The following is a 21,206-nucleotide window of genomic DNA, read 5'->3' as shown; positions in this document are numbered from 1 at the left end:
TCTGAAAGCAGTCTCTTAGGAATTTTAATTCCTTCTATTTCAACGTTTTTTGAAACAAGTCATCGATAAACAGCAGTGTCTGTAAGTGCATGATTAACCAGTGACACCCTGAAATGATCTAGCACAATTTGTGTAATCCCATTCCTCATTCCAAGCATTTATTTTTCATTGAGCACAGGTTACTGTCTTAAGTCAACTTAACCTAAACAGTGAAAACAATGTATATGCCCTGGTAACGGACAATTTATTGTGTGGCTTGTTTTCTTTAATTCTAGCAATTTTAAGGAACAATACCGTAAAATGTCAAAAGGAAAAAACAGTAAAAACAGTTTAGTCAACTAGACAACTGAAAACAATTTGAAGAGTGTGAAGTTTCATCCAATAACAAAATAGCAGTCACTCATACAAGAATTCATTGATGACATCTTCAGCTCCTGAGCAGTATATAAAGTGCTGTTAAATCAGGAATGTGAAATACATGTAAAAAATGAATATTCCAAAAGTAAACTTATAACTTGTCCTTTCAGGAAAGGCTTACACATATATTGGTTCTCATTTTCTTTTAGCTAAAAGGAACTTTTTAAGATTTAATTTTTATTCTTTTTTTTTGCTTTGTTATTTATTTTTTATTAAATTTATTGGGGTGACATTGGTTAGTAAAATCATATAGGTTGCAAGTGTACTGTCCTATAATACATTATCTAGATATTGCATTGTGTGTTTGCCACCCTAATTTTTATTCTTAACAAATGGAAACTTAATTCTTTTTAAGAATGAGAGGTAAGATACAAAGGACTGAACAAAATCCTAAAATAGAGGTCTCGGGATAACTTCCTGTGGTAATTAGAAGGTTATGTTCCCATGAAAAATTGAATCGGGCCGATGGTTTAAGCATAGCCATCTGATCCAAGTGACATTAGTTATCCTGTAATGCAATAATCTTTCACAAATTTCTACTCATTGCCATGACATTCCACTCCCTTCTAGACTTTAGAGATTATTATTCCTTCTGTGAAGTATAGCCTGAGTTTAGACGATTTTTTTATTTTTCATAAATTAAATAAATCATGTCTATTTTCAAAGCTGAAGCAAACTTTCCAGAAGTAGTAAAATCACAGGAGTAATTTGCATGGTTGTGGAATGGTGCCAGCATTGAGAGTGAGCAGTGCTTAAAATGATGTCATGTGTACATCTTTCGGAAGATATGTTCTGTCCAACTGTATGGTTTTCTTCTGAGTTGTAATGACAGATGATTCAATTCAAATGAAAATAGTTGGAAGTCAGTAACGATGCATGTGAGAAGAAACAAAAGGCAATAATATGAATAAGGGTCAAACTATTTCTACATTTAAAAGTATATTTTCTATAAATTCAAGTTAAATACTTGAATATTTCAACCTTATACTCATCATAAATCATAATGTAGACCTTTGTAGTATAAATATGACTATGCCTATAAAATGCTATTGCATAGTTCATTAATAAACCAAAATGCAAGCTCTTCAAGCTTTTATGTACCAAAACACAAGCTTTTTTGTACAAAAAAATTAAGTATAGCAATGAGACTATAAAAATAAACCTATATTCAGATCTCCATAAATATAAATATTGTACCTGGAGGGTGGTCAAGTCTGATGGGCAGTGGATTGCAAAAGACAGTGAATGCTTCACTTGTTAACCATTCATTTATAGATGTTGATTTTTAAATCTTGGAAATATTTGGTCGGTATGAAATTTAATTTATCTTTGTGGTATTCTGCAAAAATAGACCTTTAGGTACTTGGGTCTACTAGAAAACACTGCTTGGGCATTAAGAAGGGAGTGAATTTTCTCAAAAACTCTTTTGTTTTTCATATTTAGGTCTTTAATCCAAGTGGAATTTGTTTTTCATGTGGGGTATAAAGTAGGCAAATGATTTTTTATGCTTTTCAAAATAACCAGTTGTCTCAAAAGTCAATCTGTTCCTTGCTTATTTATAATGCTGCTTTTGTCATATGCACAGGGATTTTTAATGGGCTGTCTATTCTGGTCCACTGTTCCCTTATTTTCTTTCTAAAGCAATTTCTCCCTAATAGCTATACAATATAACTTGGTATCTGCTAGGGCAAGTTCCACCACCATGTTGTCTTCAGAATTGTCTTGATATTTTTATACTTTCATTTTTCCATATCAATTTTACACAGTTTGTCACATTTCATGAAAAATTGTACTGGATTTTGAGTTGGAATTTCATTGAATTCCAGGGAAAATTCCTATTTTTATAATAATAAATTCGCTCATCCATAGATGTGGTTTATCTTCCCATTCACATAGTTCTTCTTTATACCCTACAATATTTTGTGATATTCTCCTTTGGGTATTGGCCCATGTTACTTAAATTGCTCATAGTTTTAATTCTACTGAAAATGAGTTCTTTTTCTATCACATCTTCAAAATGATTATCATTGACTTTTGCATGATTGCTTTAAGTTGGCAAATTTGCTGAACCCTCTTATTCGTGCTAATATTTTGACTGTAAAACCTATTCGATTTTTCCATAAAGGTAGTGATACTATATAAAATAGTCATCCTTTTTAATTATTATACTTCTATCCTTGTTTTGTTGCTTTGGCTAGGACTTCCAGTAAATGTTGAATAGTAAGAGTAATAACAGACATCTGTGTCTACTTCCTGCCTTTGAAAAAAGCTTCTAAAGTTTCATATTAAATGTCTGCTGTAGGTTTTTGGTAAGTATATCTTATCAAGTCCCATTTTAGTTTCAGTTCCCAGTTGTCGTTTTTCTGGTCTTTAAAATGCTGTGTATAAGAGCAATTGAAGGTTTGGTATAAACTCATCTGAGAAATGAAAGAGCCTGTGCTTTGGGGGAAATTGCATTTTTTTTTTATCACTGCCAATTCAATTTCTTTAATGAAGTTCCTCTCTTTAAGATTTTTATTTCTTAAGTCCATTTTGCCTCTTTACTTCTTGTTAGAAACTTTTCTCTGTCACTTGAGATTTCAAAATTATGACTATAGAGTAACTCCTAAATTTTTATGGTGAAAGTATGTTCCTTTTTGCTTGAAGGCACGATATACAGATATATACATGATATATAGATATAGATGACTGGTAAGCCAATCTTATGAATTATATCGTTAATATCTTCTATATTTCTTAAATTTGTCTTCTGTACATTCAGTTTCTCAATGAGGTTTATTAAAACTCCCACTTTGTTTTTCATATTGCTGATTTTTCCTTTTACGTTAATTTTTAGAAGCATACATGTCTGTGCTAACTAATCTTGTGAATTGTTCCTTTTAATATATATATATAAATGACTTAATAGTCATGATCCCTATTTTATCTGACATTAATACTGCTGTACTTGGTTCTACTTTTTTTTGCACTGATTTACATTTTATTTTCAATTTTTTTTGCAGCATTTTCAGTTATTTCTCTAGGGGTTAAATTTCTTGATTTAAGATTTTCTTTAAATCCCCTGCAATTAAATATCTATCTTTTAATGGGTGAATTTAACCATTTACATTTATTATCACCAGTGATATGACATATTTCTATTATCTTGTGTTATGTTTTATTTACTGTGCTTTTTCTTTTCACTTTTTCTTTCTGACTTTTATTGGATGAATAAATTTTTCCTTATTCTCCCCACCTATATTTCCCTCTAACTGTTCTGTTTTTTTATTCTTTTAATAATTGTCCTTTATTTTTTCTATGCATGGAGATAAATTAGTACTTTCTAAGTTTAAGAGATTGATCATGTAATTATCAATCTCTCCCCAAATAATACAAAAAAAAAAATTAGAAAGTTATTTCCCTTCAAACTTCCCTTTCCATGCTGTTTTATTTCAACTTTGCTTATACTCCTCTCCCTGCTTTATGTTTAGGCAGTACATATATAATTTTACCAACACATTTTATTGATTTTTCTAATGCCTACTGCTGCTTCTTGCAAAATACTCTTTTCTCTTGTTTTAATTTCTTTAAATACCTTTTTCAGTGAGGATCTGTATAGTTAGTAAAATTTTTCCTCTAGGCTTGAAATGTCTGTTTCTTTGATGGTTAAATGATAGGTAAGCTGAGATTTATTTCTAGGCTGACAATTTTGCATCAGCATTTTAAAGATGTTCATTAATTTTGGTTCTTTGTAAGCAATCTGATTTTCATTCTTAATACTTTAAGACTTTCTTGTTAATCTTAATGTTTTGCAGTTTCACCACAAAGTGTTTGGGTGTTAACTATATTTTAATTCATACTTGAATATTGGTATACTTCTTCAATTTTAGGAACTCGTGTTATTTTTTAACTCTGGAAAATTATTAGCCATTATCCATTCTCTGGAATATGGGGGTTCTTAACTTGTGGTCTGTGGGTCTCTTGGGGGATCGAAGAATAAAATTTAGTGGGTTAACGATTTTGAATGTGAAGAAATTCTTAATTTTCACTGACTTCTAGCTAAAATTTAGCATTCCTTCAACTATAAATGATAGCCAACATATCACAATAGTATTGGCAGTTCCTTTGACTTTGTCATCTACAGAAGTCACAGATGTTTTCATATCATGTAAAAGTTGTAGCATAAGGAAAGTAGTGATACTGTAACAGTTATATAAGATGTCAGAAGGGTAATAACAGCTTGGGGGAGGGAGGTTATCACTTTGTAAGGGGTGCAAATCTCTAACTCTTATGTTGCTTTGTACATCTGAAACTAATAATTTAAAAAAGTTGTAGTAAATATCTCAAAATATAATATTTTTCATGTTCTTCATTGCTTTGCAATTACAGTAGTTGTAAGACCTATGACTGGATCTTTTTTAATGTATTACTAAGTAAGCTCATAAATTTAAAGATATTTTTACCCTTGTATTTCCAAGTTACTTGTTTCCTTTGAAATTCTTTGAGCTTTATTTTAGGCCTTTAAAATCATTAAACCCATGGACTTCACCAGAGTGCCAAATGGTGGTGGCATACCTGATCATGGCATTGTACATCAGAAGCTAAACATTAATGAATGCCAACTATAATTTTATATATATAATGTGATGGTTCAGTGTGAGGTCGGAGGGATAGTGGATGGGGGGAGGGGGGTTCACAGTATGAGGGATATAAATGATGAACGTCTAAGTATTACCTTGTTTTGTACACCTGAAACTAATAAATAAATTAATTAATAAAAAAAATAATAATAAAAAAAAAAACAGAAAAAAAAAATCATATTATTCCTGATAAAAAGTAAAAAAAAAAAAAAAAAAAAAAAAAAAAAAGGAAGTTAAGAACCTTTGGGCAAGCCCACCTCTGATACCTGTTGAGGACATTGAAGTCCCCTTTTTATCATCCTTGCCTCATATATTTAAGACTTTACATTTCTTGTTTTCTCATGAAATTACCAAATATACATTTCAGTGTCCTATTCTCTTTTCATATATGTCACATCTACTATATAGTCTACCTGAAAACTGTAATCTCTTTATTTTTTGAATTTCCAATTACCTGTTTTTCATTTTTGTTTTTTTTCCAATGACCTGGATTTAAATTTTTTCTTTTCTATTCTGGCTGTTCCATGGATATTATTAATGTATCTCTTTTAATCATCTAAACTTAATTACGTTTTATCCCTTTTCTAACTGCTCTGTTATCTCTAATTCCTCATGTTGATAGATTCCCTCATGTGGTTTGAAAATTTTGCCTGGAAGTTCATCCTCTTCATCCTCTGGGGACAGTTGTTGGGGAAAACTGTCTTTCATTTGCCTTAAATGTCTATTTCACATTAACTTGTGCCAGGGTCCTGTAGGGGTCACTGTTCTAAAACCGGCTTTCATATGTATTTCTCAGCTTGATGAAGGGTGTGGATTTGGGTTCTATACTAATGCATGATTTATGATGTTTCCACTCACACCACAGAAAGAGCAGCCTGTTTTAAGATTGTGACCATGCTATGTCTCAGTCCCCATCTGTAGGCCCAGATTCCATTCCCAGTGTTCCTCCCCCGCAGTGGGCCACAACTCCCTCCCCATAGAGATTTCAAACACCAGATCAATCTTAAGGCATCTACCTGCCCATTAACCCCATGGGCTCCAGCATCAACTCCCCACGCATCACTCTGGCTATGTGTTTCTTCTGTTTCTGGCACTTTAAAAATACCCTTTTGTTTTATTTTGTTTTGTTTTTATTCCTAGTATGTTTTAATGTTTTTTTTAAAAATTATATTTGATTATATTTTACCCAACATTTATATGTAACCAGGGGGTGGGGAGGAGGGGAGAGCTCTGTATCTATTCATCTGTTTTGACCAGGTTTATCAAAGTGATATTTTTTTAAACAAAAATTGAATCTTGCCGTTCTTTCACTATGTCCTTTAAGTTGCTTGAATGTTAGGTTCTTAAGGGCAGAAAATATTAATGGACATACAGGTAGAATTTAACAGTAACACAATAATAATAAGGAATTTTTATAGCCCATCACATCAATGCATAGCTCATCCAGGCAGAAAATTAATAAGGAAATAATGGCTTTAAACACCACATTAGACCAGATTGACTTAATAGACATTTTTAGAACATTTCATCCCAAAACTGCAGATGACACATTCTTCTCAAGTGCACATGGAACATTTTTGAGGATAGGCCACATATTAGGCCACAAAACAAGCTTCAATAAATTCAAGAAGATTGACATTATATCAAGCATATTTTCTGACCACAGTGGAATGAAACCAGAAATCAACTATAGAAAGAAAACTAAAAAAACCACAGTTACGTGGAGATTAAACAACATATTACTAAAAATCCAATGGATCAAAGAGGAAATCAACAGGAAATCAGAAACTACCTTGAGACAAATAAAAATGAAAACAGAACTTTCCAAAATGTATGGAATGCAGCAAAAGCAGGTCTAAGAAGGAAGTTCATAGCTATACATTAAGAAACAGGAAAAATCCCAAATAAACAATCTAACTTTACACTTAAAGGAACTAGAAAAAGAAGAACAAATGAAACTCAAATTAAGTAGAAGGAGGTAAATAATAAATATCAGAATGGAAATAAAAAATAGAGACCAAGAAAAACCAAAACAAAATAATAGAAAAGATCAATGAAGCTAAGAGCTCGTCCTTTGAAAGGATGTATAAAATTAACATCCTCTACCAAGACTCATCAAGAAAAAAAGAGGAGAGTCCAAATAAATAAAAACAGAAATGAAAGAGGAGAGATTACAACTGATACCACAGAAATACAAAGATCAATAAAGAATACTATGAACAATTATATGCCAACAAATTGGACAATGTAAAAGAAATGGATAAATTTCTAGAAACATACAACCTTCTAAGACTAACCCAGGAAGAAAGAGAAAATCTGAACAGACCAATTATTAGCAATGAAATCGAGATTGTAATGAAAAAAACTCCTTAAAAAAAAAAAAAAAACAAGCTCAGGACAAGAGGGAATTCTATTAAATATTTAAAGAAGAATTAATACCTATTCTTCTCACACTATTTAAAATATTGAAGAAGAAGGAATGTTTCCAAACTCATTGTATAAGGCCAGCATTACCATGATACCAAAACCAGACAATACAAAAAAAAGAAAAAAGAAAGACTACAGGCAAATAGCACTGTCACTATATAGATGCAAAATATATAGATGCAAAAATTCTCAACAAAATACTATCAAACTGAATTCAACAATATATTTAAAAGATTATACACCATGATCAAGTGGGATTTATACCTAGGATGCAAGGGTAGTTCAACATTTGTAAAACAATTATGTGCTATATCACATCAATAAAACCAAGGATAAAAAACATATGATAAGTCTCAATAGATGCAGAAAAAAAATGTTTGACAAAGTTGAAAATCCATTTATGATAAAAACTTCCACAAATTGGGGATAGGAGAAACTTATCTCAATATAACAAAGGACATATATGACAAGCTCACAGCTAACATCATACTCAGTGATGAAAAGCTGAAAGCTTTTCCTCTAAGATCAAGAAAAAGACGCGGATACCTACACTCTCCTCTTTTATTCAATATAATATTGGAAGTCCTAGCCACCACAATCAGACAAGAAATAAAAGGCATCCAAATTGCAAAGCAAGAAGTAAAACTCACTATTTGCAGATGACATAATACTATATATAGAAAACCCTTTAAAAAGCCACCAGAAAATTAATAGAATAAATGAATTCAGTAAAGTAGCAGGATACAAAATTAATATACAGAAATCTGTCATGTTTCTATACACTAATAACAAATGATCAGAAGAATAAATTAAGAAAACAGTTGCATCAAAAAGAATAAAATACCTAGGAATATATTTAACCAAAGAGGTAAAAGATCTGTATTCTGAAAAGTATAAGACGTTGAGGAAAGAAATTGAAGAGGACACAAATAAATGGAAGGATATACCATGCTCATAGACTGGAAGGTGTAATACTGTTAAAATGACCATATTACCCAAAGCAATACAGATTCAATGCAATGCCTATTAAAATACCAATAGCATTCTCTTCAGAACTAGAACAACTAATCCTAAATTTATATGGAACCTCAAAAGACCTCAAATAGCTAAACAAAACTTGAGAGAACAAAGTTGGAGGTATTATGCTTCCTTATTTCAAACTTTAATATAAAGCTATAATAATCACAAGTGTGGTAATGGCACAAAAACAGACACACAGATCAATGGGACAGAATAAAGAGCCCAGAAATAAACCATCACTTATATACAAGATATGACAATGAAATTCACGAACTCGCTACCATGCACTTACATTGGCAGCACTGTACAAACAGCTTGGTAAGGTTTCGTACCCTTGGTATATCAGTGTATCACAGCTGTGTTAGTGTTGAAGTGTGGTGGTGTCTTGCTGAGTGGCATTCATTATTGTTGTTGCATGTTTTTGTGTGCCATTGCAAGAATGTCTGAGTTTGAATTAGAGCAATGAATTAACAGTAAATTTCTTGTTACACTTGGCAAGAGTGGAAGTGAAATCAGGGACATGTTAGTCCAAGTTTATGGGGAAAATGACATGAAGAAAACAGCAGTGTACAAAAGGATTAAACATTTTTCTGAGAGGAGAGAACACGTCATTGATGAAGAGAGGTCAGTAACGAGCAGAACTGATGAAAATATTGCAAAAATTTGTCAAATTGTGTGTCAAAATCATTGGTTGACTGTGAGAAGCATAGCAGACCAAGTGAATATCGATAGAGAAACAGTTAGGAAAATCTTAACTGAAAATCTTGGCATGAGAAAGGTATGTGCAAAAATGGTCCCAAAGGAGGTCACTGATGGACAAAGGCAAAGGAGAGTTGAAGTTTGCCAAGACCTTTTGGAGAGGCAAGATGATGTTTTAGGCCATGTTATCACTAGTGATGAAACACGGATGTACCGATACGACCCTGAAACAAAGTGTCCAAGTGCACAATGGAAGTCAGCCAATTCTCCATGACCAAAAAGTTCCATCAGTCCAAATCAAGAGTCAAAATGATGTAGCTAAACTTTTTTGATATCAGAGTGATTATTCATTATGAATTTGCACCAACTGGACAAACAGTTAACTAAATTCATGATTTGGAAGTGCTGAAAAGGCTGCATAAAAAAGTTAGACAAAATCGACCTGAAATTTTCACCAACTCTTCATGGCTCTTGCATCACGACAATGCACAAGCTCACACGGCACTGTCTGTGAGGGAGTTTTTAGCCAGTAAACAAATAAACTGTATTGGAACACCCTCCCTACTCACCTGATCTGGCCCTCAATGACTTCTTTCTTTACCTGAAGATAAAGGAAATATTGAAAGGAAGATATTTTAATGGCATTCAGGACATCAAAGGTAATACGACAACAGCTCTGATGACCATTCCAGAAAAAGAGATCCAAAATTGCTTTGAAGGGTGGACTAGGTCCTGGCATTGGTGCATAGCTTTCCAAGGGGAGTACTTCAGAGGTGACCATAGTGATATTCAGCAATGAGGTATGTAGTACTTTTTCTAGGATGAGTTTGCAAACTTAATTGTCAACCACATGTGGTCAATTAATATACAACAAAGGAGGCAAGAATATACAATGGAGAAATTATAGTCTCTTCCACAAGTGGTGCTGGGAAAACTGAACAGATACAGGAAAAAAAAAGAAACTGGATCACTTTCTTATGCAATATACAAAAATAAACTCAAAATGGATTAAAGACCTAAATGTAAGACATGAAACCACAAAACTGCTATAATAAAACATAGGTAGTAAACTCTTTGACATTGCTGTTAGTAATATCTTTTTGGATATATCCCCTCAAGCAAGGGATACAAAAGCAAAAATAAACAAATGGGACTTCATCAAATAAAAAGCTTCTGCACAGCAAAAGAAACCATCAACAGACGAAAGTACAATTTACTGAATGGGAGACTTTATTTGTAAATGATATATACAACAAGGAATTGGTATCCAAAATATATAAGGAACTTATACAACTCAATAACGACAAAAAAACGAACATCGGATGAAAAATGGGCAAAGGATATGAAGAGGCATTTCTCCATAGAAGACATACAAATGGCCAACAGATATGAAAAGATGCTCAACATCACTAATCACCAGGGGAATGCAAATCAAAACCACAATGAGATAATACCATATACTAGTCAGAATGCCAATTATCAAAAAGTCAACAAATAGCAAGTGTTGGTGAGGATGTGGAGAAAAGGGGAACCTTTGTGAACTGTTGGTGGGATTGCGAATTAGTGCAACCACTTTGGAAAACAGTATGGAGATTCCTCAAAAAACAAAATAGAACTACATTATGATCCAGCAATTCCACTTCTGGGCACTTATCCCAAGAAAATGAAAACACTAATTCAAAAAGATCTATGCACCCCTATGTTCATTGCAGCATTATTTACAGTAGCCAAGATACGAGTATATATGAGTATACACAGCTTATTTATTTATTTGGATATATTTCTGTGAGTGTTCAAAACTTTTTACTCATCACATACGTCATGAGTAAATATATAATCACATACTTGAAGAAAAGGGTAGACATCTAACTAGCAAACTGAAATATAAAAAAAAATTATGGTTTTTTATATCTGAGTACTGTTCACTGTGTTTGTGGAAATGCATACTTCAGAATATTCTAATTGCAGCCTTTTTGGTAAAATGTGTCTGAACCTGTGTCGAACTGAAATATTTCACCTTCAAGGCTAGAAATTATGCAAAGGGGAAGACGTTTGCTCTTCTGGAAGCGTCATATTATAATTAAAAACTAGTAATTGGCCTTATTGAGGCAATTTTGTTGATAACTGATCTTTGAAACAGGCTCACCTTCACTAGGGTTTTCAAGTTTACGAATGGTTTGCCTGAAATGGACCAGACCTCTATTGGTTGCTTACATGTCTTTCTCCCTTACCTCCTTCCCCTCCCCCTTTCTATCAATTCAGGGAGAAAAATGTGGGCAGTTAGCAGAGATGAAAATAACAAAATGAGCAATCAGCTCAATGATACACATCGGGGTTTCCCCATAACCTCAGACTAGCATAATTTGACCAATAAATGTCTCTAAGTGTTTTCTCACACTGAAAGTAAGATTTCAAAATGTGCAACACCAGATTTTACATACTGAGATGTACATAAGAAAATGAAACTGTTTTCTATAACAAATGGTGGGAGCCAAAAAAACTGGCCAATTAAAGGTAGCAACCATCTGTTAAAAGCGTCAAATAAATATCCAGTTATTTCAAATGCAAATTAATTATCAGGGTACTTCTCTCTTCGTAACCATTTCCCTTTCTCTTTCCTTCCCATCTCCACTCTACTCTTACCCTACAGGGAGGATTACAGACACTTTTCTATCCAGTTCTCCCTCTCATAGATCTTTAACCATTTCAATCAAATCAGCCTTTCAAACTTTTGTGTTGAGCTGGGTTGGAGCAGCTGAAAAACTTTGTACTGATCACAATATGCCATCTAGTGTACATTCAGTCTTTTCCAGGCAGAGGCAAATAAGAGAATTTTTCTGGCCCATGTGTTGTGTTCTTGTTCTGTATCTTTGTTTGACTTAATCACAAGGAGATTCTGATAAATTTCACAAAACCAAGGCCAGCCGAAACCAATCTCCATCCTATCAACTCCATCAGTTCAGTATTTTTCCCAAAAGAAATCTTTGCATCTGCCCTGTAGTCTCCCGAAATTAAAAATCACACAAAAACAACAAACCTAAAGGCCAAACTTACACTCTATTTTATGAACATGTAGCAAATACATATATTGCCCTTAAATTTGTCTTTTTCCCAAACAAGTTGGTGTTTTAACTAAAAAATGGTTTTACAAAGTTTTTCACAAACAGCGTTTTCTTCTGGTGTGGTATGCCAGAGTGCTTAACGGTGCCATCTGAAACTATTGCACAGGGTTAGGGCTCTCTAACGGTTTACGTGTTTTTAGAGGATACTAATTCTATAGACTCTCACTGATAAGAAGTTAATTTCTTTATCGCACATTATTTCTGAATTTGTCAATGAATAATATACAATGTATTAGCATTCAACAATGACATGAAGATACCATATACCTTATTATATTTTCTATGCCAAGCTGTTCATTGAGGGATTCCTGGAGTGGCTTTTTTTTAATACTATTTTTTTCTTGGTTTCTTTCCCTCATTTCAGATTAGAATCTCCCACCCGGAGTCTAAGCATGGATGCCCCAAAGGGCATTCATATCAAAGCTCATGCTGGGAAAATTGAGGCCCTTTCTCAAATGGATATCACTTTTCATAGTAGTGATGGAATGGTGAGTTAAATAGATCAACCTTTCGTAGTATGTCCTGATGATACTGATGTCCATAAGGTATCAGTATGTTAAATTTACGGTTGTTTGTAAAGAAACATGAAAGGCGTTGTCATGCAGGAGACCCTGCTCGCGGCGCCATATGTTGCGCGGGGCGGCCTGCGGGATGTCTGCTCCCACTCCCCACATAACAACGCAGGACATGGTGAGGCCAAAAAGGAACACCCACGGGGCCATATGTAGGGGAGTCATACCACTATAGTCTCACTGGAGGCTGGATTCACACGACGTGCGACCTGCTGTCCGCTTTTCTGCCAACCGATCGACTCTCCTCGACTTCTTCTTGACTCCACTGTGCTAACTGCAATCTGCTCTTGCAGGCTCAGCCACCATCTTCTTGCTAGCCCCCATTTTGCTGCCAGCGTAGCCACGGCAGTTATATTCGTGGCCAATGGCTCACTGGTTACAGCTGATGGCCAACAAGCCACAGCTGATGGCCATCCAATCACAGCTGATGGCCATTTACTACCTGAGCCAGCACCTTTCTATGTGAGGCCGAAAGCCTGGAAACTGCTTTCTGGGGCTCTGTCCCCACAGGCGTAGAGTAGAAAATATGAAACAAAGGCAAAAGACAACTTAGCATTGAAAGAAGGGCCAAGAAAGTTTAAAGTAATTCTATAATGGACCCAGAGAGCTATCTTTGCTATTTGTGTTCAAGTCTCTTGCTACTTTCATCTTTGAAAAAAGGTTCCAGACTCTCAGAGTTGACAGAGAATATCAACCCTGCCATCTCCTGGTTATCTGACTTCTGTCCATACGGCTGTCACAAGGAGTCACCTGTCAGTGACAATCATCATCTGCTGCTGCTCAGAGCCCTGGGCTTCCTCATGCCAAATTATGTTTACATGAAAATGGGATCTTTAAGTCAGTACAATTAGGATAAAATCTGGAACTTCAAGCCTAGACATAACACATCGCTGATACAAGCCAAAGGGATAGGCGATGGTGCACAAGCCACCCAGTATTATTACTCTAGTACTCGATTGGTTCACTAATACCTATTTGAATAAGAAAGGTAACCGGCCTCTCGAGGCCTATGTTCCCATTTATCAAACAGGGGAAATCATATTTGCTTAACTATGTCAGGGTTATGAGACATCAATGTGGTAAATAAGGGTGACAGCATTTTGAAATTATGTTAATTTACTATTAATAGGAAAGTATAGTAGAAGCAACAATTGAAGACCACGAAAGGCAGCTCAAATGTGGTCAGGACCCATTTAATGGCAGCCTGTCTAGGGAATATAAGTCTGTCAAAGCCCCTGCAAGTTTTAACTTCAAAAGTTACGATGTCAGGAGCAGATAAATGGACATCAAGAATTTTGGAATCTCATTACTAAATTATCATGTCCCTACATACTTAAAATGTATTGTCTTGCAGAAATATATACTAATTATAGTTTTTAAATATTATTTATTTCCATGAACAAAGTGTCATTTTTAAAACTAGCACAACCTGACCCATAATTAAAGTTGTTCTCCCTTATTACTGGGAGCCAGTTCAAAGTACGAGCTCCCACAAAATATTCCCCCATAAAGCAAAAGAAGATGAGCAAGAAAGCGATATGTGGACTACCACAGACTAACGTTTGCTCGAAGAGCAGGAGAAAATAACTAGAAAAACACTGACCAGCTAACCATAAGAAAGGAGAGAGAGGAAGCCGCAAAAGCACACAGGAAGACGCAAGTACCCACAGAATCCAAAGCATTGGACAATAAACAGGTTTGGCTTTTTAAAAAATATACCCAATTGATTCCTTTTACTCTCAGAGTGTCCGGGACCACAAGGGTAAATACAGCTTTGCCTGTAATGCCACTCATAGGTTCCACGAACTGCTTCACATGGTGGGTGGTCAGTGTCCCGGGGCGGGGGTTGGGGGAGAGTACAGACTGCAGACGTCAGTTTATTGAAAAACTGGAGTTCATGGATGAGAGCCACATAAAATGAAGGAAGGATCTAACCGTGTTGGCCAGGAAGCACATTATGTGTAACCACCACGTACTTGAATTCCTTCTAACAAATGAGCGCCCTAGAATGGGTTAGGGTTGGCTGCTCAGTGCCACCATTCTTCCTTCAGTTATCAAAAAGATTTCCAGATCTCCACCAATGGCCATGTGCTTGCATTTCAGTTTAACTAAACTCTCACAGGAACAAAATGCTCAGTAGCTTTCATTTTATTTTAGTTGGCTTTAGTCTGTGTGTCTATTGCTTTTCTGTATCTAATAGAAGACAGCAATTTCAAATAATGTTTTAAAAGTTAGGGAAATGGTCGATAGCTAATAGGATAAATTTATTTGCCTCTTTAAGAAAATAGAATCAGGAGAAATTCCAACATTCACAGGTAAAAATTATTAAGATGAATGTATTTCTGTGGCTTGTACTTTATCCTAATCGGACAATGATTTAACATCAAGTCACAGCGGATCACAAGATAAATGTGAATCAGCAAAAGAATTCTACTATTTTTGCCAGATAATTCTGAAAGGTATTTTGGGGAGTATAACTTCGTAATTTTTCCTAGCTCAGCTAACACAATGGGTGAAAGTAAAAATGACTTCCCTCCGATTTCGAGAAGGGACTATTCAGATTTTGCACGAATGCAAACTAGAAATAAGCTTTAAAACAATCTATTATAATATGACTTAAGTAAAACTATGTGCTTATTGCATTTACCTCTGCAGAGAAAAAAACTAATTTATTTGGATCATTTTGAGAATATAAATTTCATGCTTATCATGTTCATTCCTCCTTTACCGCTTCTTTCATTGTCTCCCAAACAGCTTGTGCTTGATGCAGAAACTGTGTGTTTACCCAAATTGGTTCAGGGGACTCAGGGTCCTGCTAGCAGCTCACAGAGACTCTATGAAATTTGTGTGTGTCCAGATGGGAAGCTTTACCTGTCTGTGGCTGGTGTGGATACTACATGCCACGAAAACAGCCACGTCTGTCTCTAAACCACCCACATCTTCCACACAGTACCTGCCTCATTTCAGGGAACTTGAAAGGACTGATCTCAAGCCTTCACACTTAGAACGACTTGACATGCTGTGAAACTGAGATGGCAATGGAAGGAGGACATTTTCGGAAGAAACTCAGAAAGAAAAATGTACCAAGGAAAGTGTTCAGATAAATGGTGTGTGGATGCTAGACACAAAAGTCCAAGAAATATCAACAGAATGTATTTATTGTACTAAATTGATTAATTTTCATCAGAACCATGTGACTTCCTTTCCTTTCTTGGACATGTCAATCTACAATGAAATATTCAACTGCTGTATGGAATTAATTTATGATGGTTAACTGTGGATATCTAACTCCTCATAAAAGTAGCATTGGTCAATAGTAAAATAACCCCAAAGTTGTGTGAGGTATTTCTATTATATCACGCGAACATGTGAGTTCTCCATTTTAATGCAAAGTATGTCAGGTTTCACAAGAAAATCTTCAGGTTTTAAAGGGACTTTGAGGTTGATCTAATTTGCAATATGTACTCAAAGGAATAAATTACACAAAATTAATCATGCTTTCTTTATACGTATATAGTCAATGAGCAATAAAAATCAACCTACATTTTTCACAAACTTCCCAGTTTGAGTGTTTTACTTTCTTTAATCCTCACAATAACTCTTTGAGGTACTTATTATTTTTCCCCAAGTTACTGGTGATACGAATAAATTCAGGTAGGACAAGTCACAAGATCATACAGTATCTATCTAAACTAAAATGTGACCTTACTTTTTTTTTTTAAAGATTTTTTTATTGGGGAAGGAGAGCAGGACTTTATTGGGGAACAGTGTGTACTTCCAGGACTTTTTTCCAAGTCAAGTTGTTGTCCCTTCAATCTTAGTTGTGGAGGGTGCCATTCAGCTTCAAGTTTTTGTCCTTTCAGTCTTAGTTGTGGAGGACGCAGCTCAGCTCCAAATCCAGTTGCCGTTTCTAGTTGCAGGGGGCACAGCCCACCATCCCTTGGGGGAGTCGAACCAGCAACCTTGTGGTTGAGAGAACACGCTCCAACCAACTGAGCCACCTGGGAGCTCAGCAGCAGCACAGCTCGAGGTGCTGTTTTCAATCTTAGTTGCAGGGAGCGCTGCCCACCATCCCTTGCGGGACTCAGGAGTTGAACTGGCAACCTTGAGGTTGAGAGCCCACTGGCCCATGTGGGAATCAAACCAGCAGCCTTCGGAGTTAGGAGCATGGAGCTCTAACTGCCTGAGCCACCGGGCTGGCCCAAATGTGACCTTATATTTGAATAGCTGTTTTCTCTTTGAAAAACTGTTGTCTCATTCTACCCAAAACACCAACCTATGTAAGTGTGTAGATGGGGGAATACTCATTTACAAGTGAAGAAATCAAAGTCCAAAGGGGTTTTGTCATCCACCAAGCTCAAATGGCTGGTAATCAGTGGGACTCATAGCTGCCCAACTTGTGCACTGATCTCTACAAAATCAGTAAGACTGGATGTAACTGCACAGAATCAGATTCTTTTTGTGAAAATGTTCAGTACCAATGGTTGTTCAAGTTGCTATATAAATCAAATAGGACACACTGAACCTATGAAAACAAGTTAGTTATGTGCAAGCCACTTACTTTTTAAATGCCCTTCATCAGAGAGTGGTGGGTTTGGGTTTGGATTTGTTTTACCAGTTGTTGTAATTAGAATCCCCAAACAGCACAAGATGTGGTGGGGCCAACAGCATTGCAACTTTCTAATTATAGGATTTATAACTATAAACCCAAGTTCAAATTCGTTTTCGACAGTCTCAAAACCAAGAGAAAATAGAAAAGGGAACCCATTTCTAATGCTATTTTAACAAGGTGTAACCACTTGTAACAACTCGATTTTTAAATTGCTAGTACGTATGAACACTTGAAATAAAAAAATAAACATACAGTGCTTCCTAAGCAGTTAAGAGCAAAAAGCGAACTAAATATAATGCTCCTACCATTTCACAGGGGCTGGGTGATTTTAGATTATAAATTGGTATTCACCTTTTCCAGTTAGTTAAGTCCTGATTTTTTAAATTATGTCTGCTTTCTTGCTACAACAGTCCTTTGTCAGAGTAAATAGTATTGCCATTTTTGGGGGTCATATTTACTCTCTGGTTCCATGTTTGTGTGAAATAAGTACATGTGTCTTCAATCCTGGTTAACAAACACAGGATCACCATGAAACACTTACTGTGTTTCCCCAAAAATAAGACCTAGCCGGACAATCAGCTCTAATGCATCTTTTGGAGCAAAAATTATTTTACTAGAAGACCGGGTCTTATAAAATATAATAATACTGGGTCTTATATTAATTTTTGCTCCAAAAGACACATTAGAATTGATTGTCCGGCTAGGTCTTATTTTGGGGGAAACACGGTACAAATTAGCTTGGTTCTCATACTACATGTCAAAAAAAGGGACTTAGATGATAAAGTGAAGTAAAGAAAAAGAATCAAGGAGATAGTATGAAGAACAGAAACTTAAATGAAAGAGTGGATTTTTGTTCTCCTTTGCTATATGGAATCACCGTGAAAAATGATGTTCAGGATAGTTTTCCAGAGTGCATTCTTCAGAGTGATATGAGGAATTTATCCTGTTAGAATGGAAACTTCTAGATAGGCTGTAGTCTAAATTGTATTACATAAACCTGCCTTCTAAAATACATTATACAACGTAATTTAAATTTTCATTCAAGGTCCAAGGTCATGGTTATGAATATATCTAATGAGGTATATAGGCTAACATGCCTATATACTAAGCGGTTATAAACCATTGAGTGTTGATATTTTAGTGATAACCCTTAGTTCTTTTCCAATGTCCAAACAGAGAAGTAGACATGAATAAAAAAGATAAAGATCAAAATATCAGCTTTCCTGAGACTTGACAGAAGAATAAAGCACAACCTTCCCCCGTCCTGGGCAGAACTGTAGGCTCCTGGCTCCCCCAGCTCAGTACACGGAGGAGAGTGCCTTGTTCTGAAGGCAGCTGATTCAAGGTAATGGGGAGGGGGGAGCTACACATACTCAGGTCCTGCGCCCCAACTCACCCACCAGATCAATCTCTGCTCCTTTGGGGAACAGTGAGGAGGGTGCAAGCTACTCTCGGGAAGGGCAGAACTCCTCACACTAAGGCTGTTAGGTGGCGTCTGCTTTATATAGTTTCCCCCCCAATTTGAAATATCACTTCTTATTCAGCTTTAGCAGTCTCGTCCATATTTCAAATTCCACTTCAAGTTCACTGTGCTTTGAAAACCAAATGCACTTTGTATCAAGTATAAACAAGCAGGTGGAACAAGAGGGTCTAAGGGCATTGTAAGTAAAACACGAATTTTCAACTGACTAGACAGAGCAACCTCAATTTTGTCTTCTTAGAGATCCGGGCTTTGTATTCACAGTCGTGGGAGGGTACTTCCCAAGCCACTTACCAACTAGAAGAGAAAGAAGCATACATTTTAAACACGTAATTCTTATTTTAAAATAAAGTCTAAGTTTGGCTTTAGTATACAAGTAGTAATTCTAGAATATAAGTAGACAAGTTTCACCGGTTTCTGAGTGGCACCTCCCTATCTCCAACAAGGGACATAATCCCTTCAGAGTGCTTAGCAGGCACTATTCTAAGCCACACTTGTTAAAATAAGATAAATGGAAAAAAAAGGTAAAAGCCAAAGATTCAGGACATTCCACCTGCAGACGGCAGTTTCAGCTCCTGCCCAAGTGTTTCCAGCCTGCGTAGGCCTGCCCTGTGGATTGCGAACTTGCCAGCCGCCATGATCATGAGTCAATTCCTGGAAACAGATCTCTTTACGAATCTACAGAGTGTGCCCAACAAATGTATACACATTTTAAGAAAGGAAAAAAACTGTATTAAGATTGTAATACAATGAATGATGCCTGCATTCATTTGATGAACGCCATCTTTGGAGCAAACGTCATACACATTGCTACTGTAATTCAACTTGGAAAATACATAGACAACATCTCTTAAAATGTGTACTTTTGGTACCCCCGGTATATGTCTTCTATGGGGTCTGTTTCTCTGGTAGAACCCTGCTTACTACATGACGAATTAAAAGCTCGTGTAATTCCTATTTTCTCCCAGCACTACACATTTCATCCTTGACATCTACAAAACATTTGATGTACAGAAAACATCGACTGGCACTAACAGAAGAAAACCCCACCTATCCTCAAGTCAGACCTGGGAACAACTTTATTTTACTAAACACGATTTGAACTTTTACCAACATCATGCTTGGGCTCTCAGCATTCCCCACTGCCCGCCCCAGTTTTTAAACTAATTGGACTGTGCAAGTTCTTCACTAGTTTCCTCAGGGGGCTATGAACAATTCAGCCATCCTGCTGGGGACATTTTTATCCCTCTGCCATCGGGCAGCACAAAGCCTGCTCCTGGCTGCAGAGATGTCAGTTCCAACCCCTTTCTGGACTGCATGCTACTCAGGAGCTGCTGCTCTACAAACCGCCGGATAGTCTCCATTTTCCTCTAATATGAACAACAAAATGGGAAAAAGAAAAAAAAAGCATAAAATAAAATGAGTTCCGGTCCAAAATTCCTTACGCTGAATTCTAAAATCAAAAATTCTTCACAAAATGAACACTTTCCAAATACGTCAGCTGCAACCATTGCTGGCACCACCAGACCTAAATTTAGATGAGGTTATTTATCAGGTCTATGTATTTAATTTAGTGTGAATATTCATAGGTTTCACTGCAAAAATAGGAATGTGTTTGATTGAGGGGTATTGCTCAATCCTGATGGGAATGCTTCCTTAAAAACTTTCTAAAATACAAATTCTGAAATACATTTGAATGCAAGGGTTTCCTATAAAGGACTGTGAACCTGTAACTTTTTTAAAAAAACAAAGTCTAGATAAGACACAAAACTCCAACTAGATCAAGTATCACCAAGGCCTGACAAGGCTTTCTTTCTATGTAAGTTTTAATGTCCAAAAGCAATAAAATATCTTTCAAGTGCTAAATCTGAGTTTTCAAAGTAGGAAGCACTTCTTTAAGAGAGGCCCAGAAAGCTGAAGACCCAGTTTGGGTGGTCCCAAAACAGAGAACTCTTAGCTTGGTCTGCCTAACTTTGAATCTCAGGTATAAAGAAAAACATTTCCTATCTGTTAGGGCTCAAGTGTGAATTAGCTCCAACACGAAGCCTCTCCTGAGGGAAGGAAAATATCAAGTCAGGCTGCACCTACAGAAGAACCGTATTTCATGTATGTATTTCCAAATACATATATATACCATGTATATCAACTATTGTGTTTCCCCGAAAATAAGACCTAGCCGGACATCAGCTCTAATGTGTCTTTTGGAGTAAAAATTAATATAAGACCTGGAATTATATA

General features: G+C 35.8%; 1 protein-coding gene across 3 annotated transcripts in view; it reads left to right on the top strand.

The window, feature by feature from the left end:
- SGCG (sarcoglycan gamma) overlaps nucleotides 1–16,435 on the top strand; it is a 101,391-nt gene extending 84,956 nt beyond the window's left edge. For all 3 annotated transcript variants that reach the window (XM_081047191.1, XM_081047192.1, XM_081047193.1), the window contains 2 exons: nucleotides 12,669–12,792; nucleotides 15,631–16,435. In XM_081047191.1, coding sequence (XP_080903317.1) covers nucleotides 12,669–12,792; nucleotides 15,631–15,804 — 298 coding nt within the window. In that variant the 3' untranslated portion in view covers nucleotides 15,805–16,435. The remainder of the gene's footprint in view (nucleotides 1–12,668; nucleotides 12,793–15,630) is intronic.
- Nucleotides 16,436–21,206: the final 4,771 nt, after the last annotated feature.

Source organism: Rhinolophus hipposideros, assembly GCF_964194185.1.
Source record: "Rhinolophus hipposideros genome assembly, chromosome: 4".
NCBI lineage: Eukaryota > Metazoa > Chordata > Mammalia > Chiroptera > Rhinolophidae > Rhinolophus > Rhinolophus hipposideros.
The sequence above is the reverse complement of the archived record's forward strand: the minus strand, read 5'-3'. Positions and strand labels throughout refer to the sequence as shown.